The following is a 27,263-nucleotide window of genomic DNA, read 5'->3' on the forward strand; positions in this document are numbered from 1 at the left end:
TATGATACAAGTTTGCTATCATTTCATTATTTGAGTCATGCTGGTCAGAATTCGTCCGAGTCACAGAAAATAAACCGAGCGCAAAAGCTGGTAGAGTGCAATACAACACGAGTTCTTGTGTGGGTGCAACTAACACAAAGGCTTTTTTCCTCCCTTTTTTATAGAAAAATGCCACCAATGTCAAACTGAAACAAGGTTTAAAAATCTGGTTTCATAAATGAAACTAAACCAAAATCATAGCACGTCAAAACTGACCTAATCTGGTCAAAAGAATAATAAAAGATCATTTCTGCCATGTTCAGAAAGTTCCAGAAAAGTGTCTGAATCTTCCTTGGACACAGAAACACTTAACACCTTGCAGCAGGATTCACACTGCAGCTGACCATTTTCCAGAACACTAACTGGAAAATAACTTAGTGAAGTAAAAGATATAGATGAAGTTTGTACGATATAAAGAGAGCTGGGAAACACTGAAACATTTCTGCTATATGGTGGTGGAAACGTTTTCTAGGAGCCTACAACCTTGGAAAGTGGGCAGCTGCTGAGTGAGGTCAGTTAAAAAGACTCAAAACTAAAACTAAACCTTCATGAAATCACTTCCTTTCACAGGAGTTGTGCTGAGGTTTGACTCTGATGTGACGGCGGCTACAACGCAGCACCACGTCTAAGCTCACAATCACACTCCTATTTAACAAAGCGAAAATGTGCAAGTCTCAATTTTCTGCAAGGTGTTTTATGAAGCAACATTTTCTGGCCTCTTGAGCAGCGCGCTGTATTTCAGAGGCACTTCATCCGCCTTGAGCTGCACGTCCACCACAGAGAAGATGGAAATTACCTGGAGAGAAAAAAAAATGCCATCGATTTGCTTCCATGTCATCTTGATACGTCTTTGCTTTTATGTCAACTGTCTCAAATATAAGGTAAAATGAACACTACGGACGCACCAATCCACTTTTTTCACTTCCGATACCGATAACTGAAGTTTAGCATCGGCCAAAACCAATCAGATACAGGAAATCAACTCGAAATTGTCTTAAAAAGTTTTTTTTTTTTTTTTTTTTTTTAAGTGGACATATATGTAATAAATCACAAATTAATTTAATAACCCTGCACACTTAAATACACCAATAGCTTCACAAGCTTGGTCAAACATGTAAAAACAACTTTAATTTGTTCAGTCGGTGCAATTAGGAGTAAAACCGCCAATGTAAAAGAAACTGAAAATGACTAAAACAGTCGGTTACATAATGATGAAACGTAAAAAAAAAAACTTCAACAAACTTTCTTTCAAATGGTTCAGAAAGTTAAATTAGGAATTATAAATATAATGTAAAATAAGTAATAAAGCATGACGCCGCATAGAATTGGACTGAATAGATCTGGAACGGACACATTGTCACCAAAACCCGATCTACAATTTTTTTCAATACCGGGAACAATATGGATAGATACTAATATTAAAATCGGATCGGTGCATCTTTAATAAAAACATCCAAAGAAGAATAATTTTTTTTAAATTAAATGCAGTTAAAGAAAAAAAAAGAACCACAGTCCTTTATGTAACTGGTTTCCTGAAGAAGCCTATATGATGTTCAAGAGCAATATTTGTGTTTATGGGGTTGTGATTGCTGTGTCATATGATTGCAGACGTACAGTTACCTAGAAAGAATGCAAAGAAGTTATAAATACTGTTTTTATCATTACTTTTATCATTATCACACAATATCGCTTACCTATAAGCTGTCAAAATTTACAATTTGTCAGGGTCCTGAAAAAGTTTAAGGCTAAAAGTGCCATTTCTTTGCTTGCAAATGTAAATAACAGGGTGCAAATTTAATAAAAAGGGATTTTCTCATCATTAGTTCCTTTGGACCTTTGACCTTATCAAGAAATCAGATTTGAATCTTTGAACACGAAACCCAATAACCTACCATTTGCAGTTTTCTATGTTGGTTTATTTATGCTAAGCACGTTAATTGTCAATATAAAACACAAAGTTATTATTTTACTGAAGTATTTTAATCCTGCTTTTATCATCTTCATATTAAAAGTTGGTAAAGAGAAATGGAAATCATCAATAATTGGTATTGGAAGGTAAAAGCCATAAAAATCTTTAGTGTATATCTAAACTCCAACATAATTTGTAAAAAGAGAATGAACATTTTAAAGATGTAAATAAGAATAAATCATGGAGTAAAAAATAAATACAGAGTTTGACTTTTTTTAAACTAAGAAATATGAGTTAAAGAGTGAGAACATTTGTTCAAACTTATTAAAATGAGTCGTGTTACTGAAAATATAAAATATGTTAAACTGTGTAATGTAAAAACTTAAAATTGTGGCAACAATTTTTTTTTTTACATTTTCTTATCTAATCTAATTCCTAAAGACAGTTATTAAAACTTATCTAAAGTTGTAGCAATACTTTAATATTTTTTAACTTGACAGTTAAAGTTGATCTAATTTAACCGAGTTAAAAAAGCAACAAGGAAACTAGACTGACTCAAGTTGAGTCAGTAAATATATAAATATATATTTTTTGTTGGTGTATAATTCACTGAGAACCAGAAAACCGATGACATTAGAAACTAAATGTGTCTGTTCTTGTTCTCACCTGCTCCACAGGGGAACTTTCTTCATCGTCACTCGTCCAGACCAGCAGGAGCTGCGGGACCTTCTCCGCCTTCTGGAAGCGGTACGAGTCCAGGCCCGCGATGGACTGACAGAGAAGAGAAATGAGTAAAAAAAATTAAAAAAAATAAAAAAATCGCTTCATGAAAACGCCACTTATTACTGTAAAAAATGACTCCCTGGAAGGTTTTAGAGGCAATGTGTGAAAGAAATGGTCATAGTAACATCTCAGACAAAAAGAATAAAAAAAGTGAAAATAATACGCAGCAAAAATACATTTAAAAAAAAAAATGTGATTAAACCAGTATGAGTGATGTTGTTTGAGCTGACCTTGCAGTAGATCCGTTTCTGGACTCCATATTTGAGAACCAGAACGTCAAAGGACTTATCCAGCACAGCCATCACCATGGCTTTGGACTCCAGAGGGCCGCACTCCTGTGGAGCAAAACAACAAAACGCATTTACATGAGGGCTTTTATTTTAACACCCATTTCACTGCTTTACATAAACACACAGCAAGGATCCATGAAGCATTTGGGCTGCAGAGTGAAAATAATTGAAAACATTACTAGGTTGTGCCTGAAACTGCCCTAAAGCGCCATAGGATGTATGCTGGACTCCATATTATCCTCCCATATAATGAAAATATTGGCCACAGGAGGTCCACCGTAGTGCACTGAACTATTTGATAAGCATGGTGGAGGCAGCATCATGCTGTAAATGTGTTTCACTGCCAGTGGTCTTGATGTTTTGCACAAAATAGATTAAATATTGAACTGAATTCAATTCAAAAACTTTTAAGACAGAAATTGTGGCCATGTTAAAAAAAAGTAAAAAAAAGCCGTAACATCACGAGAAGAAAGTCATAATATTACAAGAGTAAAGTCAATGTTTAGAGAATAAAGTTGAAACCAGAAGGAAGTCATTTTAATATGACTTTATTCTCATAACTCTAAGACTTTACTCTAGTAAAATTGTGATTTTATTCTCATAATTTCAGTTTTAGCGCGGCCTATTACTCCGCTGTAGAAAAGAAATGGTGTTGGAACTTGTGTATAATTTTCATCAGAGTCTTTGATGTTGACAGATGTGGGGAAGAAGTTCCATGGTGCCATTTTTTCCACTTCAGCTCCTGACCCCTAAAATGTCTGTACACACCACTGCCCATAATAAACAGCTTACTGCAGCCCTCCTACTAAAACGTGTCATTTGTGATTCCACAGTTTTTTGTTATTGTTTCTTCAATGGAAATCAAAAACTTTGTGTCGCCCACCTTCACAAACACTCCGAAGTAAAGCTCTGAGCTGAGCTCCTGCACTTTCTTGGACAAAGTCTTCTTATCGTTGCAGTGCAATGCCCGTATTTGGACTTCCTCTGCCGACAGGCCCAAACGAGGCCCCAGGTCTGCGTGCAAACGTTCAGCAGTGAAAGACAAACGTTACAAACATGGCGAATAAAGAAAAAACACGAAGACGATAAAGGAGAAACAGTGGCAGACAGAAATCAAAACAAATGCATCAGGTGATCTGAAGGTCTGGGTGTGTTTTTCTGTCCCTCGTTCAGACAACAGAGGTAGCCTTTTTTTTTTTTTCACGTCGTTTGTGGGACGTACTCAGAGACGCCGCCAGCAGCCGGTGCACGATGATGTCAGGGTAGCGCCTGATGGGCGATGTGAAGTGTGTGTAGAGGGGAACGTTGAGAGCGTAGTGATGAAAATGTTCCTTCAGCAGCTTCGTACCGGTACAGAAGTACAAGGCCAGCTGAGGACACAAACAGCACAAGTCATGACTGCGCTTTCCTTCGTATCGGTAACGCTAATGGTGATGGAGCCAGGGGGAAACGTTCAATCAGAGCAAAAACGCTTCTTGAAATCCTCATTTCCCATTACAGAAAGTGTTTTTCCTCCCTTTTACAATCAGTATTAAAAAAAAAAAAAAAGATATACATTTTCAAAGTTCTCTTTCACCTCCGAAAAAGGCTGTATAGTTTTGCAGGACATGCTGACACGGACAAATCTGTTGTTGTTCTGGATAAACAGGTTTAAAAAAATAACATAAAACCACCATTAAATTTAGTAAATTTAGTAGTGTTTTACTGAGGAGTATCATTTCACATTAAACGTTGAAGAAAAATCCAATCCATATTTTTCAAAAGTCGAATTATAATGGAAAATAAATATTTTTTTCAAAGTAATTATTATGAGTACTTGGGACAGTCTTACATCAATCTAACTGAAGCATTTGCAATTAATTGAAGCTTTAAATGGTTAGTGAATCGATGTTCTAGTAAGTAATCTGTGACTTTCTTGGGTGTAAATATGACGTGACACAGATGGGTCCATCTCTCATGTCTGGAAGTGATCCATAGTCATCTTTAGATTAAAAAAAATTAATTGCAATTGTTGCAGGTAGGCGTGGCCTTTCGGAGGTCAGCAACTCTCCATAGCAACCACTACCTACTATCAATACCTAGCGGTTGTCACAGAACAATGCTAGGAAAATAAAATATATATATTATTTTTTTTCTGTCCTACCATCACAAATGTAAAACACGGAGTTTGTGTGCTTTGGTTAAATAAGAGTAGGATTGAGTTTTCCTAAAAAGTAGCCTTTGGAATGAAGCTGTTTGTTTATGCCAATAATAAAACTCTTAAATAGAAGAAGAATGGTGACAAGTTCTGACCTGCATGGGTCTGGAGCACATGTTATTAAGGACTTGTCTCCTGTAGACCGAGTACTCGTCATCTCCATAAATGGCACAGAGGCTCTTCTGTTGGATGGAGAAACACAAGAGACATTTTACTGAGCACCGTAAGACAGATTTAGCTCATTAAAAAAAACAAAAAAAACAAACAAAAAAAATGGAACAGCTTTTCACCATTTCTTATTTCTAAAAAAAAATAAAGCTACTGACGTGTATGGTTCCTGCAGAGGTGAAGTCCATGTTCAGGCCCAACTGGTTGCACAGAACCTCCAGCTCCTTCACCAGCTTGGCTTTGGGTGGCGGGTGGTGCCGCAGCAGCGCCAGCGTAGGGAACGTCCTGTAAATGTGGGTCGCTACGGCCATGTTGGCCAGCAGCATGAACTCCTCCACCAGCCTAAAAGAACAACACGACTAATTCAGAGACGTTTCTCCAAAAAAAAAAAAAAAAAAAAAAATTTTTAATGTTTTTCCAAATATGAGGTGAAAAATGAGTTCAATAGAGGATTCTCACTTGTTGCAGTCTCTGTATTCATAAATGTAACAACCTTGGGGCATCATGGTCTCTTTGTCAAGTGTGAAAGAAAGTTTCGGCTGAAACAAACAGAACATGAAACACTCAGTTGGATCTGGGATCTGACTACCGCCTCAATAATGGATCACTTTGTTTAACTGCAGAAATAAATTCCTTGGAGTTTAGAGCTGGGACAAAAAAAACATCAAGGGATGAGGACGTTCTTGCTCCACACGGCTGCTGTTGGAGCCAACAGTGAACTGCGCTGACCTGGTCCAGTCTAAGAGCGCCCCCTAGAAAGCGCTGAGCTCGAAGGTTCTTGGCGATAGAGTGCAGGTGGAGCACGGCCTGGTGGATCTCGTCGACGGTGTGCTCGGCGTCGATGGGCGGAAGCTCGTCGGGAGGGAATAACCTCTCGGGAGCCTCGATCAATCGCTGAGCGTGGTCGTAGCTCAGCTTCACGCAGGAGTGCATGACCGAGCGGCCGAACCACTCGTCCAGGATCTGAAGTTACAGGTTACGTTTAATTTAACGGAGCATTGTCAAAAAATGCACTTTTGTTTTTAACCGATTGCGGCTGTGGCAGGACCGCGTTTCATTCACGCATACCTTTCCCTCAGGTGTGAGTTTCCAGATGACGGAGAAGGTGAGTCTGTCGGTGAGAGGATTCAGGCTGCACAGCTCCTCGCACAGCAGCCTGGGCAGCATGGGCACCACCTTCAGCAAGTCAGTTGTCGTTAGTCATTTGGCGCCAAAATTTTCCACATTGTGAGAAGAATTTTGCTTAATCGTTTTCTCAATAAATTTCAATTGACGTAAAAATAAATAAATAAATAAATAAAGAAAGAACCAGACAGTATTATCAGAAATGTTACTTTTACTATTTTCATCACCGTCGGTTGCATAACAGAGTCAATAAATGTCAGTAAATTTGAAATTTTGATTAAACCCGGTTTATAATGTGCAGTTTAAATCACTCTTCCTTAAGTGGTGTCTTGAAGAAGCCTATTTCAAATGGGAATGTTTTTCAGGAGCAGTATTTGTGTTGCTAAGCAGTTTCCTAAAAAAGAAGTAGTAAATTGTTTATTATTCTAATTTTTATCATTATTGCAATAGTGTTACAAAATATTATGATAAAAGTCAGAAGTCCATATCGCCCACCTCTACATCAAAACCTCAAAAAGAATAAAAAATTCAAAAAAAGAAGAAAAGAAAAAAAAATCAAAGAATAAAAAAGTCCAGTAAAAACATCTCACTCCGACAAACACACAACCAATGTCTTTCACTTCATACTAACCATTTGAACGAGATAAACGCTGGTGGCTCTTTGGGAGGCCATGTTGTCAAGCGGGGTGCCCTCCTTCACAAAGTAGCTGACGTCAGCAATGTGAACTCCGACCTCAAAGTTGCCTGGGATTAAAAATTGCGTTTTAACTCTGCAAAGTGATAGACAAGTGGAGGAGAACTAACAGAGTTTAAGAGCAAAATTGCTAATCTTTCTCTGCTAATCAGCCTTCAAATGTGGTGTAGCGTAGAATTTATAAAGCTGTACTTCAATTGGTATCATTAAAAAAAAGGATATTTCACATTTTATTAAGATGAACATATTTAAGTTCTTGGAGCTGCAGTTTCCAAGCTCCCCCTCTCATGCGACTCACACACTCGGCTCCTTCAGACTAGCCAGCAGCAATTAGCAAACACCTGGGAGAACTGCACATCTGCTGAGTTCATGAAAGGAGCTACTTCTCAGTGCAATGCTGGCAAAAACATTGTAAAACGGTTAATAGAGGAGCCATGTTGTGATGACTTTCTGAAAGTGGAGTTTCAGAAAGAGCAGGAGTTTCTAAAGGGTTAAATTCTTTAGTCATGTTTGATATATAGCATTTTTATAACAATTCAAGGTCAAAGGTTATTGATAGTTCTATAAAATGTGCCTAAGAATACATAAAACTCTCTTTAAAACAAACAAAAAAAAGGTTAATTTTGGTAAATGCCATCAAACCAAGATAACCTGGGATGTTTACTGAAGCTCATCTTACAATAAGAATCTCATACTGACTTATGCCTGGTTATTATTATGAGAAACATTTTACACTTTTCAGCTGACTTCTATGCAATAGGTTGCATCTGTCCATCTGTGACTGAATTTTACAGTAATATATAGTCTAAAGAAAACAGTGTGAAACTGTAGTTCCCTCTTAAAGGGGCTAACAGAGCATGATGGGCAGCAGCGTACCGTCTGGGAGTTGTTTACAAGACAGGGCGTCGTCCAGATCTCTGGCAGTGGCAGGATCGATCGTGAAGATACACTCCTTCCTAAAAGAAAAAAAGTTAAGTAATAAATGTATTCAACATCATGAGTCATATTCCCAATGAAAACAGAATTTGGGGTTCTAACCGGAGGTCCCTCCTCTTTTCAATCTCCTCTGGTGGGATGGTCCACGGGAGCGTCTTAGGAAGACAGTCCAACACCTCTTGTGGGAACTCAGAAAAATCCACGTTGTACTCGATCATGATTCCTTCAGTCTCCGGCTCAATCTCTCCTGCTTGACCCAGGGTCTTAGCAAGTCGGCTAAGAGGAGAGAATAAAAGAAAGAAAACAAAAAGTTCAAGAAATGGTAGGTAGAGCTTTCGAACACCGCCAAGTTCCTTGCCGTCATTTCAAAGTAATTCCTCACCCTTCGGCAAAGTTGCTGTCGACTGGCCAGTCGGTGATCCGGCAGATCAACAGGGTCTTGGCGAAGTCGCCCGGATTGGCTCTGAACTCCATGGGACAGTCGTCGAGTTTGACGTTTATTCGTGGCACCCGGTGGTCTACGGGAGAGAACATGGCGAAGGGCTTGTCTGGTAGGAACTTCAGGTGGCCGGTGACGGCTCGGGAGTGTTTTCTCTCAACGATGTAAACCACCTGGTAGATAAAGATAGGGGACTCCGAATTAGCATGAAGAAAACCCCTCCTGCCAATTGAAGGGTGTAGTGGAGGATCTACGATGCTGTGGGCAAGCCAAGCCTTTGAGCCCAGTGTAGAGGAGAACCCAGGAATCAGGACTGAAAATAAAAGTCTTTGCAAAGGGAACGATTGTTCTCTTGGGAGGAACTAAAATACGAAGAAAGAAGCCAATGTAGGAAACCCAACGTACTTTAGCCGTCTTTTGGAGGATGTCAGCGTTGGCTTGGGGTGTTGAAGGATCTTCCAGATGTTCCCCTGAGTCAAGATGAAAGTACTAGTGTGAGTGTCTTAGTATATGATTACAACAGACGCATTATTTCTTTTTCTGCAGCTGATTTGCACCAGATGCTCTGATCCCACTTCTCTACAGTACCCGTGTCAGCGCAAGAGACATCAGGACGTTTCCTCAGCAGTTCCTCCGGGTCGCTTGACTGGTCCTCCACTTTGACATCAGGACTCGGGCCATGCCCTGCGCTCTTCTGGGCCGTTCGCGGCACATGCTCCGTCTGTGTGTCCAACTCACTGGTGCCATCGCAGTCGGAATCAGACTTCACCACCTGCAGAGACACGTGTTCAAGCTTTCACAGCAATGGAACGGACTGGAGTGTTTAACTGAGCGCTGGAGGATGTTAGAAACGTAATGTGCTGTTAAATTTATGAAAAAGTGTGGGGCTGCGGCATAGTTATAACAGAATAAGATTTAGTAACTTTTCTATTCCATGTTCATTGCGCTTTCTAGTTTGTTTTGTAACATTATAAAATATCCTTTAACCAATTAACCATTGAGTTTTTCAACCAAAGAAGTTGGTATTTTGTGTCGTACTAACTACTGCTGATCATACTCAATGTCTCAACACCATTGAGATGTTGAGTGGGACCCAACTGATGTAAAATTATATTTGTATCCTCATCTCAGATTCATTGACTTGTCATCGGCTACTCTTCCAAACAAACTCCTACATATTTTCCATGACATTTGGAGCATTTGAAGTCTGAACATTTAACAAGTTGTGGTTGAAATCATGAACACACACGCTTCTGAAGGCGACGAAGAATTTGTGTTGTAAATTATTAATATCCTTTAGTTTTTGCACTTCTATCAGCTGTGGCAAAAAGCCTAGTTAGCTTAGTGCAGGCAACCACAAAAGTGGTTGCCTGCACTGACGGCTTAAGATAAACAAAGGGTTTCTGCAGGATTCATCAACTCAAATTTAAGACCTTTTAGGACCATTATGAATGAAATTTAAGACCTGAATCACAACAAAATGTACAATAGATATAGAGGTTCATTTTGTAAAAATGTTTTAAAATACTTTAACTAACCCATGATGAATACAATAAATATTAGCAGCTAGTTAGCGGTAGCCGCAACGGCCTTGAGTCACAGAACGCAATGAAGATGTTTGCTTGGGACTCAAACTTTCGCCTGACAGAAAGGTCCGTGAGAAAAAGCTCCCCAGAAAACGACATAGTATATGAGAGATTAAATAGTTCCACCATGACAAAATCTAACAGCTGTGATTAACGTAGTTAAGGTCAACATTGAAAATTTATTTTAAATAAATTTAAGACTTTTTAAGGATGCACGGACACCCTGATACGTTCAGCTGGTGATTAACAAGTTTAATGAGTTCAATCTTCCTCCAACAAAACCATGTTCAGAGTTAAACAAAAATCAATCACACAAAAATCAATTGTGTGATTAAAATATACATTTTAATCACACAATCACCCCAATGATCATCTATATTTTTCAAACAAAAAACGATCACTGTTAGACACTTGAGGTTTCACCTTCCACTGTTCCTGAGGGAGAATCTGAATCACCACTATGTCTCCGTTAAGCGCCCTGTTGCGGGCAACAACTCCGTCCAGGAATATATCGCGCGTGTCGTCCTGGAAACATAAAAACATGCCGCTGGTTTTCTGACTGCCTTCGTTTAAACATAAAGGACTGCACCATAGTTCAGGGTCGTACTATGAAGAGGTCTGCATTTGAACTTACAGGAGACGGAATAAAGGCTTCGTTGTAATTCTTGGGATTGATTCTTAATTGTCCCTGCAGAGGAAATAGGAAGAAATTACTCAAGCACTTCAATTAGAGATAAATAGTCTCTAGTTGAGAAGGAAATGTAGTTGGGTGATAGTGCCACCTTTTTACGGCTCGTACCTGGTGAAGCTCTCCTCTTTTCAGGCCATGGGAAACCTCCTCCAAGCTCATGTAGGACTCAAACACCTGCTTCTTCGATCTCCTGTCTCCTTTGTTCTTGCCCTTCTCGCCTGGAGAATTTACTCCTGTAGCCGGAAAAGATTTCACTCAGGGACATACTGACCTAATAGTGACAAAGAAGATTTATTTTTTAAGCGAGAAGGACCAAGAAATTTCCCAGAACTAACCTGCAGGCTGCTGAGGTTTTCCACTTTTACCCTGATTTGGTTTAGGACTCTGTATTTGAGGATCAGCGGATAATTTTAAAACCGCTTCCCTGTTTTTCTCCGCCTCTGGCTTCTTCAGTTGGTTTTTCTTCTTTGACTTCTTCCCTTTCTCTTGCTCCTGCTCGCTTACGCCAGCATTCGCTGTTGGGGTCTGAGGCCCGGCATACGCCTCGGCTGCCGTGGGGCCAGCGTTTCTGTTCGGATCATCCCTCTTCTTTTGCTGTTTCTGGTGTTTCTTTGGGCCGTTGCTTCGCGAACAGGCAAGCTCCTCTCCGGATTCGATGTCTCCGTCCTGGCTGGTGGTGGTGTCCCTCCTCTGGCCCCGTCGTTGTCTCTCATTCACACCCGGCTTCCTTTCGCACTCCCGCTGGTCACAGTGAGTGCTTAACTTCTCCATATACAAGGACAGTGAACTCTCTTCCCCTTTGTTTTTTGAGGACGGAGAGAAGTCGCTTGAGTCGGGGAACTCGATCAGCACATGGTCCTTTTTTTGTTGTGGCAAGTTAAGCCCGTCACTGTGGGCTTGGAGCGACGCACTGGAGTCGTTTGCCTCTTTTTGGGTTAACGAGTCCTGTGCGTACTGTGCTAGGTAGGAAGTGAACATACTGCTGCGGTGCTGGCTCAGCAGCCTGGCGTAGGCGTCTTTTGGAGGAGGGGTCGCCGACTGATTCTGGCTGCGCCTCATCCCTTGATTCCGCTTGGCCTTGTTAGACTGCTGAGCAGGATCCATAAGACAGTCCTTAAAGGGGCTTTTTCTGCCACGACATGAAAACAATGAACAGTTGATATCTTGGTAGATGTCAAGCAAAAAAAAATAAATAAATAAATAAAGTTAAAAATATAGATGAAAAAAGGCAAAGACATTTATGCCAGAGCACATAAATAACCACGAAACAAAGCTACGTGAAGATTACTTTCTTGAAGATAATTGATGATAATAATGCCAGTAAATTAAGAAATTATTTTAAAGTAAATAATTATTCAACTCCAACTAGTCATTGTTAAACCGATATGCTTGTCGGATGTGCCTGTTGCACCGAAAATCTGTGGTATTTTTTTGATGTCAGAAAAATTTTATATCTAGTGCAATGTGACTAGCGTTGCAAACAATCGACTTACTATTAATTGTTGATTAATGGTTTGCTAAATTGAAATTAGCCCAAAACTAAACTTGATTAAAATGCTGCGGTGAGGCAGTAGAGAGCTGTGCATTCAGTAAAACTGAGCAAACCTCAGTGTGATATAAACAAAGCTCTGCAGGTTATTATTTAACCTTCATCCAGGGAAAATGGAAGCAGCTGTTTGACTTGCTTTTGTAACTTGGTCACAATGAAGCTTGGGAGTACCTGCTATTCATTCGTCATGTTTCAATTCGAGAAAACGGATAAAAAAAATACTTAAACATGGACATTGGACCCAAGAAGAGGCAGTAAACACTACGCTTTAATCGCAGATAACACAAAAACTTCACCATTCAACTACATCCAGTTTAAATGGCTCTGTTTATTTGTTAACAGTTAGCAATGAATGAGCTACTTTAAACGTCAAATTGTTGTTTAAACCTTCACTGCCGACGTCCTTTGTCTGAGAGAAAATGACATGCTTTGCAGTAAAGAAGAAGGGAAACAATGTAACGACTGTCAAAGTATCTGATAAAGATATTACCTCTCGTTGACTGTGATGTAAATGATATGAAGCTAACTTTTGTCGCTAGAACGTTGCAATGATACCATGCACTCACTTCCTCCGTCGTCATTGGTTGGTTATGTTACACGCTGCATTTGAGTGCTATGGAAAATGTAGGAATTCTCAATGAACAGTCGCGAACGTCACATTTATTGTGCGACCAGTTCCTGCTGTAAAGCAAACGGAAAAACTCAGCTGCATTCAGGGTTATCTAGTAGTTAAATATCTGGTATATAGGTTTTGAAAAAGCAGCTAATATTAATACCTTCAGGACACTGACTTCAATGAGTCTCCTTGTAGTATACGTCATTAACCTCTAGATGGTAGCAAAGTCTATATTTGACGGTCAGAAATTGGAGGAAAATATAGTAATTTGTGCGCGTTGGTTGTGTAAACAGCAAATCGTGTGATTTGAAGCAAACGAGCCGAATGAAAACAAATGATCTGACTGACAGGAATATTATCATATCAGAAATGTCTTTGTGTTAAAGTTGAATGGGTGGGGAAATTCGCAGAAGTGCAGCGTCTAGTTTTATCGCCATATTAAAAATGGGAGATTCCAGCTTTGTTCTGGCGAGCTCCTTCCACGCGTGACTGTTCCTCCTTCGTAGTACGAGGCAACTTTGAAGGCTGTCAGCGTGGGTGTGCTTTTGAGTAAACACAAACTAGGTGCATGTGTGGAATCAGATGAGCCATCTGTGAGTATTATGTGAATCAGAATCCATCTTGTAACTTTAAAGAGACCCAGAAATGCTTGGAAAGCCCACACGAAAACATTTACACGCACAGGGACACGGATGATCTTTTTTTCTTCCTCTTCTTTTAATTCGTGATATTTGAAATCCCACTCACTATATATTGCAGCATTAGATTATTATTTCTGCATTCTACATCTGTTCACAATAGCTAACATGTATTGTCTAAATGAGCTTCAAATTAAGAATTGGTATTACAGATATTTGTACTGAAGTAAATTGAGAGAAGAGAAATCCACACAAAAAACAAAAAAACAAAAAAAACAAGAAAGGCCTTTCTTGTTCAAATACAAACAAAAAAGGGGAAAAAACATAATTTGGCACATATAATATGATGGACACTGACCATTTTACATGTTAACATTTGTAGTTTTAAAATGATCTGTGTTTACTACTGCCTTCTAAGCTAACATTTTTTTCTCACCAACATAATATTTATTACCTCTTAGACTTAACAGCTTTGGTGTGTTTTATTGATTGATTGTTTTATTGATAAACTGAGACAAAGTAAAGCTAGCTAGCTTTACTATAGCTATCTATCTAGCTATCTAGCTAGCTAGCTAGCTAGCTAGATAGATAGATAGATAGATAGATAGATAGATAGATAGATCTTTCGAGTTAATGTGAGCAAAAAAAATGCAAATTGCTTTAGAGAAAACTGAAAGGAAATCATTTTAATCGTTTTTTCTTTGTTTTTCCATTATTTCTTGATGTTCTTTTTGCTCTTCTTAAGCAAAAGTAGTCTAAAGTAGTTTGGTAATCATGGTTTTCCTCTGTTTTTTCTTTTTTTGCTGCATCTCCATATTTTATGGTTCCACTGCATCCTAAGGGGAAAAAAATCTCATTGAATATCATTCATTCACCTTAAGTTCATCTTTGCGAGCACACACAGAGATAGTTTTGTGTCATGTTGTACCGCAGAGACTGAAACTAGGAAACTTTAAAATCATGTAAAGTTTACTCGTGGCGAACAAAACACAACCTTGTGAGATCTGGAGGTTTAAAACAGCGTGTTTTGAGCTTGGTTCGTCGATGTTCAGCTGCAGCTCACTGCACGGATGCACCAGTGAAACATGGCTCTTGCATGCAGGAAAACAAAGTGTCGTGGGAACAAGGAATGTGCTCTTCCCCTCCTCTGAGCAAAGCTAAAAGAACCTCTGGGAGAACGTGGGCGAAAGAACGGCCGCCTCTGCAAGTGTTGCGCTCGTATGGGCCCAAGTTGGAACGCATGCAGATGAAGCAGCAAATTCCCATCAAATATTTATCAAGCCAGGGGAGGCAGCAAAGCCTTCAAAAAATAAAGATAAAATAGGAAGCAGGAGCTGTCACTTAGCACTCTTTCTCACCAAAACTATGTCCTCTCTAAACCTCTGTAGTATTATCCATTAGAAGATGACTGACTATTTAAAGCTGGGGAGGGTAACTTTTATTAAAAATATATGGTTTTACATTTTTATCAAAATTCTCATTATGGCATGTGACAGATAATCTGTGAAAAAAAATAAAGCTCCTCCTCTTTGTCCCCATACCAACTGGAAAAATATACCACTCAGTCAGAAACAACCAATCACAGCCAGGAGGAGGGTCTTAGTGCTGCCAATCACTCTCATGCTCACCCCCTCCCATTCCTCTATGCTAGCTGGTTCACCACAACATGGCCTGCTACGAATGCTAATGCTAGTTAGCATAGCCACTGATGTTGACGCATGAACGGTTTTCCTGGAAAGGTAAGCTGTTTCTCTGCCATTAGCACATTTATTAGAGAACATGAGGTTTATTGACACCATTAAGACCCTCCTCCTGGCTCTGATTGGTTGTTTTTGAACTGGAGCGGTGCATTTCTTCAGCAACAGCAGATCAGGGAGGAAGTGGAGGAGCTTGATTTTTACAGATTATCTGTCTAATATTATACTGTCATGACATAGTGACAGCTTTAATAATTATGTAAGAAAAAAAAAGACATACTTTAGTAAAAGTGCAGATTTTAGGCAAGCTCCACAAAAACAGGATTTTGCAAGAACTTTCATCATGGTTACCTAGTTAAAAAAAAAAAAAAAAAAGAAAGAAACATGTCTTGCTCACGTGATTTTAATCGCAGTATCATATGATTTAATTTTAGGCAGTAGATTCACATACCCAGAGAGGCTCGAGCCCATGGTGCAGCGAGAACTCTATGCCATCACCTTCCAGTACCATGGCAACGGCCTGCAAGTCACCCCGGGCGAGCTGCGCTCTTTGACGCCAATTCACAATCAAGGGCTGACTTCTGATCATCAGCACCAATAGAGCTTTGGAGCACCGTGAGATTGACATGTGCATGCAGACACACACACACACACACACACACACACACACACACACACACACACACACACACACACACAACTAGAGATAATGCTGTCTTGGTTTTTGCGATCAATAAGAGAGGCAGGTGGTGTGTACGTGTGTGTGTGTGCGTGTGTGCGTGTGTGTGTGTGTGTGTGTGTGTGTGGAGACAGAAATAGGCAACACAGATTGGCATCTCTACTATCATGTGGCAAATAAATAAATGGCTAATCACATAACTTCCACCGACCACTTCTGTGTGTATAAATTACATCAGTGTAGCTGTTTATGCACTGAATAGCTGCTGTGGTAATATATAGCTGTAATTTGATCTAATTGTCTTAATGGAGACATTATGCATCTGGAAACAGCATCTTATTTAAAAGGACATTTTGAAAAGAGAACATTTTTCCACCCTGTCGTAAAATATAATAATAATATTAATAGGACACTAAAGCAGCACAATGCTTAATATGCCTCGTTTTTCTTTTTTTTTTTTAACTAAAAAGGACCTCAAAATCATATTATCATGTTATGGACGAAAAAATTATTTGGCTTCCAGTGTGGATTATTGAGTGTCAAACTGTCATTTTAGTAACTGACGCAAGAAATCTCATCTTCACCTCAAACCAAATCAGGAATTCAATCTAAAAGTGAATGCAACTTAATTTGTGTGTGCTGTTTTGCCTTGCAATCTAGGACAAATTGTCCTTAAATTTAGTTTTGCTATTATTACCTTTATTTAACCAGAAGAGTCTCAGTCAGATTAAAAACCTCTTTTTCAAAGGAGTCCTCGGCAGCAATTTATAACCTTTGTGAAACCTCAGTTAAAGTGTAACTTTTATAAAAGATATGTTCTTTTTTACACATAGCATAAAATGAGACCAAAAAACATTGAAAAAGAAAAGTTTCTTTACCCCCTCCATCTTCTGGTCAGAATCAACCAATCAGATCCAGAAGGAGTGTCTTAGCGCTGTCAATCACCCGTGTGAACATGTTGGATAATGTGCTACTGGTAGAGAAACAGGAAAACTGTTTATTGGTGGCTATGCTAACTAGCTTTAACATTCGTGGCAGGCTCGGTTGTGGTAAACCAGCAGAGAGAAAGGGGGAAGGCTGTGAGCTACGCTACATAAGCATGATTGACAGCGCTAAGACCCTCCTCTTGGCTCTGATTGGTTGTTTCTCACCAGAAGCAGTGTATTTATGTGGATGATAGTAGAAGCACTGTGAGGAGGCAAAGGAGATTGTGAGTTTTTTTTCCCACAGATTATCTCTCACACATACTGACGTAGTTACAGTTTAAACAAATGTCTAAAACCAAAGACATCTTAAATAACACATCCTGTGTCTTTAAGAACTGAGATACTGTAAAACAGATTCACCACAATAACTGCTTTAGACGCAAAAAATAAAAAAGCCAGAAAGAAACCAGAAGTCCCATTTGAGTAATTTAATCACAGGAAGGAAAAAAAAAAATCTGCTGTTCTGTGAAGGCCTCAGAGGTTTGTTAGAGGACAATAGTGAACAAATTGCATCCAAAAGACAGAGGAACACAGCAGACAGGGGAGAGGTCTAAAGCAGGGTTAGGTTTTAAAAACAACATCACAGGATTCGGAGCTCTCACAGAGCTCTGCTTGATGACCGTGTGGAAGAAGGCGCTTTGATGAAAGCTGAATGCTCTGGCCTCCTGTGCACATCCCTGTGCGAGGCAGAAAACAAACCCGGCCCATTGTGTTGGCTTCTTGTTGGCACCACTGAGCTCAAGTGGAAATTTTTCTTTAGCAGGGAGGCAGATGTTCAGAGTAATTGGAAGCAGAATGCAGAGGGAACTTGGGGGGGAAACTGTTCGAAGTTACAAAACACTTGAGACTGGGGCATAGAATTAATTTCCAGTAAGACAATGGTCCAAATCATGTACCTAGAGATACAATTACAATAGTTTTATCGAAAGAGAAGCTCCAAATAAAAAAAATAAAAAAAATCAGAGTTAAGTTCTTACATGTAATTGAATTAAGTTGGTTTCTGTACGTTCTGTTTAACATGACAACTTAATAAACTTAATATATTTACTGGGATTGATTGATTACATGTAACAAATTAACTATTTTTCTTTTAAGTTGGATCACCTGTTTTCTTTTTTCAGCACATGGTGTGAAATGGACTAGTCAAAGTTCAGATCTAAATCTAGTCGAGAATCCGTAGCAAGACTTGAAAAGTCACCATAAAGTAGGCCAGGGGTTACATTACATTTCTGGAGGGAGTCAAAAACAAAAAAAATATTTTCTTTTTATGAAAATGTTTGATCAAACATATTAGTTTGTAAGAGTATTTTCCAAAAAAGGTTTAAGATCCATCTCAGTAACAAATCTTGTCTAAATGTGTTGTTCAGGACTTAACTGAAGCTGTTGATTAAGTCAGCAGTTTTTCCTCATTTATTGTGTAGGTGGCATCCAGTAGAGAACAGCGAGGCTGAAATATGAAGCTGCATTTGTTTTTGTTTTTTTTTTGTTTTTATTTTCATAATTGTGAATCAGTGTTTTCATAGTGGCAGCATGTTGGGTAGGTCATCATGAACCTTGTGCAATAATTTTCCAAGAATTAAAGAGAAACTGAATAGTTGCAATACTAATTGCACCGTTCATTTAAAATAACATCCTGTAACATATTATTCTGGCAGAAAATAAGCTTAAGTGTGCTTCAAATTGTTCCATTTTAGCACACAAAAGTAAATGAAATACCCTTTAAATTTAATTTTAATTGTATTTTTTAAAGTGCGAAATAAGTTGCTTCAAAGTACCACTCTTGAAATTTATTTCACTATAATTTCTGAAATACATTTAGTATATTAGATTTCAGTACATTTCTTTTCACCTGGGTGTTGCTAGTGAGTTACTGTTGTTTCAACATTTTAATAAACAGTTTTTAGCATCTCACTTGACTCCATTCAGTTTGAAAATGAATTCCCGTCTCTAGTTGCCTCCGATTCTCCACCAACAACAGCCTCCTCCTGTTTTCATCTTTCCCCTCAGGGAACCGGTCTGCTCTCAGCACCGGACAGCTCCCAGTATGTTCCCACGCCCCGCCCACCTCCCCTGCAGACGCGCGCTGAGAAACAACCACACACATAACACGGCACACGCGCGCGCGCACACCGTGGGCGACACTTAGCATCGCCTAGTGGGTTTTTTTTTTTTATTATTGGGAGGGAACTGAAGTTCGGGAACATCTCGGTGCTGCTCCTCTCTTCCACGGTTGTTTAGTCCAGAGCAGGAGCGGCAGCAGCACTACACCTCTCCCGGGGAGAAGTGTTCGTAGATTTAACGGAGTTCCGAGGATTTTTTTTTCCCTTTCTTTTTTCGGACAGCCGCTTTATGAAAGTCTACGCTTTCCTTTGAAGCCCCCGATTAGAAGTGGTGGTGATGGGGATTCCTGTCGTATTTGACGACGTAATGGCTGTAAAATTCAGGACCTTCTGTGGTTTGTGTTTGACAAAGAGTTTCTAATAGCAGCACCGAGAGACACCGAGCGAAAGAGAGAGAGAGAGAGAGAGAGAGGCAGAGAAAGAGGATTTGGCGATGAGCGCAGCTTGCCAGGTGCCCGCGGTGTCCCCTCTGCGCCTGTGAGGAACCACCATGGCTCTCATCCTCCTCGCGCTGCTTCTGCACACCGGGCTCGTTCTGGGATCAAACTACGGCTACGTGGAGTGGTCTGATAACGACAGGGACGAGAAGCACCCGCCGGCGGCGTTCAGTACGCAGAGCGTCAACAAGGAGCCGCCCCACCGTCCCACTCCGCACCCGCTCCAGCCGACGGAGCGCGCGGTGGTCGCGCACAAAATCGAGGAGGATCTCCCCCGGGTGGTGACGGCTTTCCTGCACACGGGAGACTCCTCTGCGCTGAGGCAGGTCAACTGCTCCCGGAGGTATGAGCTGAGCAGCCTGCGCGGCGGCCTCCACGTCGCTTCCCACTACTCCCTCCACAGCGTCCTGGACACGGTGGCGCACGCGACCAACTTCCTCAACATGATCCTGCAAACCAACAGGTCCCGCGAGCGAACCTTCCGCGGGGACACGGGCTGGTACCACGCTCTGGTTCAGAGCATCCTGGAGGGGGACCCGAAGATCCACCGGGCGGTGGTGACCCTGCACGCGGACCCGCTGACGACCCCCGGCCCACACGTTTTCCTCCAGGCGACCAGGACCGGAAATGAGGTGGTGCTGCAGGACCTCTCCGGGTCCGCGCACCGCCGCCTGAAGAACAGGAGCCCGGAGACCGACTGGTTCCACGACTTGAGGGACGAGAGGAGACCCCAGGCGCATAGGGGCGTCCCCGAAGGCTCGGGCTCCGGCGGCGGGAGTCACCTTCTGGACAAGAGCCAGATCAAATGGTCCGCACCGTACCTGGAGTGTGAGCACGGGGCTTTCGTTCCGTACTGGCTGCTCACCTTGTCTGCTAGGTTTTATGGACTGAAAAGCAACTCTGCGCCAGAATTCAGGTGAGAGGAAAATGCAAAAATATTGTTTTATTAGTAGTAGCAATATTACTGATACTATTATTCTTGGGAAGACGGGTGACACTTAATGAACACACTGCCAAATCTAATATGCCGCAAAAGTATTCACACCACTTGGACTTAATTTTCCGTCGTTTTAGGCACACACTATAATTACATTTTATTAGGACTTTTTTTATGAGAAACCAACAAAAGTAGTTAAAGAAATTGCAAAGTAGGAAAAAAATTGGGTATTGTTTTCAAAAAGTTTAACGTCTAACAACCTGAAAAGTGTGGCGTGGAATCAACACACCACAGGGGCTGGACAAAACTTTTCCCGCTGTTGCATTAAGGAATTGGAAATGTATTTTAAAAGAGAAAAATAAAAATAAAAAAGGAAGAAAAAAAAGGTTTGTATTCTTTTACTTTTCTGGTAAATCTTATGTCTCTTAAGGTTCAAAATTCCATTTAGTTTAAATTTTTTTCAGTTTAAAGAAAAACTGACACTAAAAATATTTTAAAGGGGCATCAAAAATGTACATGGAGTTTTTGATTCTTTCGTGCTTGTTTGAGAAATCTTTGAATCTCCCATGGCAACCATTGAGCGGTAGAAAGATGAAGCTCATCCTCAAAGCTTCCAATCTTCTGCCTCACAGAGCAGCCCTCCTCTGCGAATCCCCCACTCTGCTCCTTCAGACTAGCCAGCAGCAATTAGCAAACACCTGGTGGAATTACAGATCTGCTGAGCTCATTATAGGAGCTACTTTTCAACGCAACGCTGTTAAAAACATTGTTAAAGGGTTAATAGAGGAGAAATGTTGTGATGAGTTCATAAAGGCGTAATGTTGAAAGGCCAGAAGTTTCTTAAAGAGACAGAGGTTCAATATAACAACTCAATCTAACATAGTTGCTTGATTGTGCTGTAAAATGCCACTATGTGGCTGGAAAACACATAATGCGGCTTCTTTAAACAAATTTTATGGCCTCAATTTTGCTGCATAGTTGTCCTGTTGACAGATTCTCCCACCTGAGCCGCTCCTCCTAGATTATTTCCGGATAGCAACTTGATAAAATGAGCCTAGGGATTCGGAACGTGTAACTCATTGCATATTTGACAATAAATAATGACAGTTGATGCAGACACGACCCTGCAGGTTTTTAGCCCTGTTTACAGATGGGAGTAAAGACATCTTCACAGACGCCAGTAGACCCTCTACATTCAACAACCCTACCTGTCAAAACACAGCTGTGCTGCCTGTAGTTTAATGAACACTAGAGGATTTATACAGCGTGTCTTTATGAAGGCGTCAAGCTTAGCTGGTTGTGGACGAAGGGAGGAGGAGCAGAAGAGGGAGGGCAGCACTTACACACAACCAGCTCGTATTTCAAGCCTCCAGTCTAAGAGCGTCTTGAAACAATCGATACAATCATGAATAAACGATGAAATATCATCCATTCAGAGCCACTGTCTGCTGCATCAGTGAGCAGAGGTGTATCCTTCACCTGTCTGTGTCAGTATAATCATTTATGATTAATTACAAAGGAATCTCAGCCAAATAAGTATTTAAGATTTTTGTGGCATTAGTGGCCCTTTTTTTGGTGTTTCAGACAGAAAACAGGCAAAGAGAAGATACATTTGGGCAAATGTTAACAACTGATATATTTTACCACCTTGGTGTGGACAGTGAAAGTGAAAACTAAAGTGATGCAGCACAGGATTGTGGGTAGTTTAACTGAATCAGAAAAGCAATGGTGAAGACAGCGGTGTGCTTGTTTTTTCCACAAAGGGTAGAAATATATACAATAATGGTGAATATTGGTTATCGGCCGTAACAGCAATATTAAAATCACATATCAATATCGACCTAAATTTTTATATGGCTGCATCCATAGAAGAGAGGAAGAAATGTAGGAAATTCCAGGAGTCGAACCAAATCAAAATCAAAACGCAGACAGGAATGGTCATAGATTTTACAATCGAAGAAAAAACATACAAAATGGTAGCGAATGTGGAGAAGCGGGATGACACGGCTGAGGTGAAAAATAAGCCAATCCAGCAGGATGCAAAGGTGAAATGAAACCTGATCTAATGAACCAGTAAAGAGAAAGAAATGCTAATATAAACAAACAAATCCAAAATACAATCAGACTAACTTTACTGATACCTGGGGTACACTAACATTTCCCATAATGAAAAAAACTTTTGATTAAAATATGGACATAAGTGAAACAAAAAGACCAAACACCAATGGATCGTACCTAACACATCGAGGAACAACATATAACATCCGCTCTGTCACAACGTCACACACTGCTGAGATGTTCGCAAATCTTTTCAAATCAACATTAAACCTAATTAACTCTCATACACACAAACTAGTCTTTACTTTGGGGAAGGCATTCAAACCAAGAAGTTCTGTTTCATGTCTAGGCAAAAGTAGATCTGTCCATCCGCTTAGCAGATCCTAAAAATGCTTCCCTGGATTAAACCCTGGAATAATAAAAGATCACATTGAACGAGTTGATCTCCACTCCTTCCTCAACAAGAGAGTTTTATTCTGCTGACGGAGCTTCCTGCCATCAGGGAATACAGTCTCTGTAAAGTTAAGAGCTACTTGACATTGTTAGCGTCCATCTAAAAAGCAGAGCCTCGGGTTTCTCAGCAGAACATTGTCTAAATTATCAAGCTGCAAGCATCGTCTTACCTTATCTCCATACAGTGCATCCAAGTGCCTTGTTAAACAGAGTAGGTGAGTAACATGCTTGATTAGGGACATTCAGATAATGTAAAAGTTATTGCGACTCTTGAGAAGGGTTGTTTCCATAGATCCAGGCAGGAGTTCGTACCCTGAAACGGTTGTAATTTCAGTGAATCGTGTTTCGACTAATTACTGACTGAGGGGATTGAATAAAAACACATCACATATTTAACTGCAGAGAGCCTGAAAGCAGTGTTTTTCATTTTCATTCTAGTTTATAATTATGCAGCAGAAAATTATAAATTCCCAGAAAATTCCCTACAAAACCAAAAGGTAAAAAAGCTCCAGGGATATGAAAATTTCATTGAAGTTGCAGCATGTAATTTTCATAAAAAATAAGTTTTTTATTTTTCAACATATTTTTTGAAACTGTCACCATGTTGTGATAGAAACACACATACAGAGCCAGGAGGAGGTTCTTAATGCTGTTAATCAATCTCACGTACTTGCTGCTAAATGTGCTGAAGGTGGATAAACTAATGATGGTTTATCTGCCGTCATCGGTGGCTATGTTAACTAGCCTTAGCATTCACAACAGGATTTGAAAAGCTGTAGCAATAGCAGAGAGCAGGGGGCAGAGAGATGGCAGGGCGAGAGTGATTAGCAGTGCCACACTAGATTGTGATTGACAGCTCTAAGCCCCGCATTCTGACTCTGATTGGTTGTTTGAAGTTACCAAGAAAGTACTTTCTTTTCTTATGAAAAGAAACTCCTTCTCTTTTCATTAAAGAAAAGGACTTTAATGAGAAATCATTTCATTAAAGTCCTTTCTTGAAAAGCGGGTAGAGAAGCTACGTTTTTTTTCGCAGATTTTTTCCTACCATGCTGTCCCAACATAGTCACAGTTTAAACAAATATTAAAAAAAATATATATTATTAACAAAAATTGAATGACCACAGTTCCAACAGGATGGCTGGTGAAGTCTTAACTGCAGCTGCAGAAGACAAGATATGTGAGGGAGTCACAGCCAAATTGTGGTTTAAGTATCTTTGCTTTACCACTGGTTCTAGCTTTTTGGGGGAACCCTGCTGATGTTTCTGACTGTTACTTATGAGTAAAGCATCTTTCTCGAAGCCCACATGTGGTTTCAAACTGGCTGCAGCAGCTGTGCCTCACTCTGATGTCTCTGGCTCATCCCCGCAAATTATGAGCGGCCTGTCTGGGACGTCGCACAAATAAAACAGCTGCAGCGACGGTGTTTATTACCCTGGGAGATGCGAACAACCTGCTTGTTTTATTTTATCCCAAAGACATCTGGAAAAACAGGGTGATTAAGTACATAAAGCAAACAAATTCATTATTAAATCAATTGACTTGTTTTGCCTCTGCCAAGAAAGGGCTGGCTGAGTTTAAATGATTTTGGCATTACACAAACTGGGATTTAGAAGCAGAAAAGTCAGGCATTAAATCTAATTTGTGTAATTCCAGGTCAGTGTAGAGCAGAGGTTCTCAAACTGTGGGGCGCGCCCCCTAGGGGGGGCGCCGTGTCATTGCAGGGGGGGGGGGGAGCCGTCTGGGTGAAAAAAAACAAAAACAAAACATGAACACTGTATGCGCTGGGTTTTTACCTTAGAATGGCCAACTCTCTGTTATTCCTCTGTAAATTTGATACAGTAGAGGCTTCCACACTTCCCATATTTGTGTCCTCTGTCACTTTTATCAGTTAAAACTGTTTAATCCGTTGTTAACATGTTGTAACCTGTTTTTCCGAGCCGCCTTTAAAAGCAACATGAGCGCTACGACGCTCGCGCTGAGTTTACACCTGTGAAGGAGACCTGCTGCTGCAGTGCGGAGCTACGTAGGTTTGTGTTAGAATCATGGCAGCAAACCAGCAAAACACAAAGAACTTTTCACAGTTTTTCCCTCCAAACTAACCGACTGAGTTGAGTAAAGCTGTTGGATGCAGGTAATGTTAGCTAAAAGATGACTAGCTAATGTCAATACAGAACCTTAAGCTTAACAAGTAGCTTGTAGGCTACCGATGTTGGTGTCTGTTTTCAGCTACGTACATTCATTTTGCCCCCAAAAAAGTTGATGCCCCCTTCCCCCGTCACACGCGTCGTTTCAACCAGACAGCCATTTGTAATCCATAGGGGGGGCGCAGAAGAAACAAAACAAAAAAAAAAACAAAACACAGAAGTGAGGTGAATTATTGGGCTGTGTTTTCTTTGTAAAATTCAACACAGAAAGATTCACGTGTTTAAGAGCTCTTAGAATAATCCTTAAGGTCAGTAGCCAAGCGGGGAAAAAGCACACCAAGACAAATTGAGCTCAGTGCAAAGAAGTTGCCAGAAGTGTCACACTCCCATCCTCTCTTGACTTTCTGTAATCCATTGGTCTCTGCAGCTTCCTCCGTTCCAATCCCTGGTCTTGAGACGAAGCTCCTAAAAATAGAAGCTAAGTCGGGTTCAGATGGAACATCACGAGCCATTGCCTAATTCCACCACGTTTTCTCCACCCCGAATCAGCCTCCCTCTGAGTCAGCTTCACACGGACAGACCTTAAGGCTCCGTAAAGCCGATCAAAATTCAAGTGGAGACGTTTGGGTTTGTTACGAAATGTGGAGGCATTACCATGAAGAAGAGAGAGTGCCTCGAGGCGCTGCTAAACACAGATTACCCAACATTCAGGAGCGTTGTTGAAGGTTGAAATGATTGCTTCTTTCAGGCTCTCTGCCAAGTGCCGGAGCTGACTGGAAAGGTGCAACAAACAGCAATCACGGCTCTTTCAGAATCGAAACGTAGCTCAGACCTTTGAGTAAAATACAGCAAATGCGTCTCTGGCAGACTTGGTAAAGTTGGACGAGCAGCGAAATAATAAAGAGCAAACCAAAGGAAGGCCTAACATGTTCTGCAGAGACTCGTACGGCCATACTTTGTGAAACCTGTGCAGTATTTTACCGTCCGAAATCAACAAGTTTTTTTTTTGTCTTTCTCGATGAAAGATGGCGACTATCGCGTCTTGCCATGGTTGTTTGTTCCTCTTCCCAGCAGGCAGATGGAGATAACAGGTGTCAGGCTCCACATCACAGTAAAGGATAGCGACAGTGTGTGTGATTATGCAGCCTTTCTTTGTGATGGAGAAGGAGACAGCAGAGTGTAATCACAGAAGATTGAGCATCCTGAATAAATGTTTGTGTGTGAAGGAAGAGAGAGACAGAGAGGGGGAGAGAGAGACAGTCATGGACGGATATAGAAACCGGGCTTGGCTCCAAACCCAGCAGGTTAGACGGAAAATGTTAAACTGAACTAAACTCAGTCGGTTATATAAGCAGGCTGAGGTGTATCGCTCAAGCTTTTTGGGAGAGTTCAAGCTGTTGCAAAGGTTTTCAGCCTCCGTGTGCAGAAATACTCGTTGCATCGTCCTGAGATGTAAGAAACAGGACTAACAGAGACTTTATATGGGAGGAATCTGAGTGGAAAACGCATGATTCTGCACAATTAAATCTGAAATTTTGCTAATTCAATTCAATTCAATTTCAGATTGGTTTTCATTTTTGGAGACACTGAAGGAAAAAGGCATAGCAGCATCCCAAACTGTGAGGTACAGAGGCTGGCATCTTTATTTTGAATAGAGGTTCTGCTTTAGGAGGGACTGGTGTGCTTCACAAATTAGATGGCTTTATGAAGAAAGAATATTGTGCAGAAATTTGGAAGCATCATCTCAAGTCATCAGCCAGGAAGTAAAAATTTGGACATAGAGGGTCTTCAAAGTGGAAAACGACCTTAAGCATACCACCAGATTAGCTACAAGTGACGTAAGGGCAACAAAGGCAATGCTTTAGAGCAGAAAACACAAAACTCTGATCTGAGTTGCTTATGTTGGAATGTAAGCAAACTGTTGCTTGTAGGATCATACCCAAAACATTTGACCTATGTTATGTAGTTTAAAAGGTAGCCTTAAATTAAGCAAAATTATTTAAAATGATTTATCAAAGCATTTAGTAACTCTGTTTGGCCTAAAGCAGAAAGTAAATGCCTAATAGTGACAAAAAAACTTATGTTTTTACAC

General features: G+C 40.4%; 2 protein-coding genes across 3 annotated transcripts in view; one reads left to right on the forward strand and one right to left on the reverse strand.

Moving 5' to 3' along the window:
- dis3l2 (DIS3 like 3'-5' exoribonuclease 2) lies at nucleotides 1-13,006 on the reverse strand. Of its 2 annotated transcripts, none has more exons than XM_015059516.1 (21): nucleotides 12,897-13,006; nucleotides 11,193-11,986; nucleotides 10,966-11,090; nucleotides 10,801-10,854; nucleotides 10,590-10,691; nucleotides 9,169-9,352; nucleotides 8,986-9,050; nucleotides 8,524-8,753; nucleotides 8,244-8,417; nucleotides 8,082-8,161; nucleotides 7,143-7,255; nucleotides 6,455-6,562; nucleotides 6,116-6,349; nucleotides 5,846-5,925; nucleotides 5,545-5,728; nucleotides 5,314-5,400; nucleotides 4,244-4,391; nucleotides 3,905-4,035; nucleotides 2,962-3,066; nucleotides 2,615-2,719; nucleotides 1-835 (listed from the first exon to the last, which is right to left on the reverse strand). In XM_015059516.1, the coding sequence occupies exons 2-21, from the start codon at nucleotides 11,959-11,961 to the stop codon at nucleotides 734-736; spliced, it is 3,180 nt and encodes a 1,059-aa protein (XP_014915002.1). In that variant the 5' UTR covers nucleotides 11,962-11,986; nucleotides 12,897-13,006; the 3' UTR covers nucleotides 1-733. The 2 variants fall into 2 exon arrangements, with proteins under 2 accessions (XP_014915002.1, XP_014915001.1); XM_015059515.1 differs by having other exon boundaries at nucleotides 11,193-12,020; nucleotides 12,897-12,998.
- A 5,778-nt stretch (nucleotides 13,007-18,784) lies between these two features.
- LOC106964172 (probable G-protein coupled receptor 158) overlaps nucleotides 18,785-27,263 on the forward strand; it is a 13,413-nt gene continuing 4,934 nt past the window's right edge. Inside the window, exon 1 of the mRNA XM_015059517.1 lies at nucleotides 18,785-20,495. Within this exon, the coding sequence (XP_014915003.1) occupies nucleotides 19,633-20,495 (863 nt within the window). The 5' untranslated portion in view covers nucleotides 18,785-19,632. The remainder of the gene's footprint in view (nucleotides 20,496-27,263) is intronic.

The sequence above is a fragment of the Poecilia latipinna genome, unplaced genomic scaffold (genome assembly GCF_001443285.1).
Source record: "Poecilia latipinna isolate Pla-1442-1.1 unplaced genomic scaffold, P_latipinna-1.0 Scaffold1631, whole genome shotgun sequence".
NCBI lineage: Eukaryota > Metazoa > Chordata > Actinopteri > Cyprinodontiformes > Poeciliidae > Poecilia > Poecilia latipinna.

Coding starts and splice junctions, on each gene's coding strand:
- dis3l2 (XM_015059515.1), bottom strand. CDS start 12,987: ATGACGACGGAGGAAGTGAGTGCATGGTATCATTGCAACGTTCTAGCG. Junction 5,729..5,845: donor GAATACAGAGACTGCAACAA/GTGAGAATCCTC, acceptor TTGTTCTTTTAG/GCTGGTGGAGGAGTTCATGC. Junction 2,720..2,961: donor AGAAACGGATCTACTGCAAG/GTCAGCTCAAAC, acceptor CTTCTCTGTCAG/TCCATCGCGGGCCTGGACTC.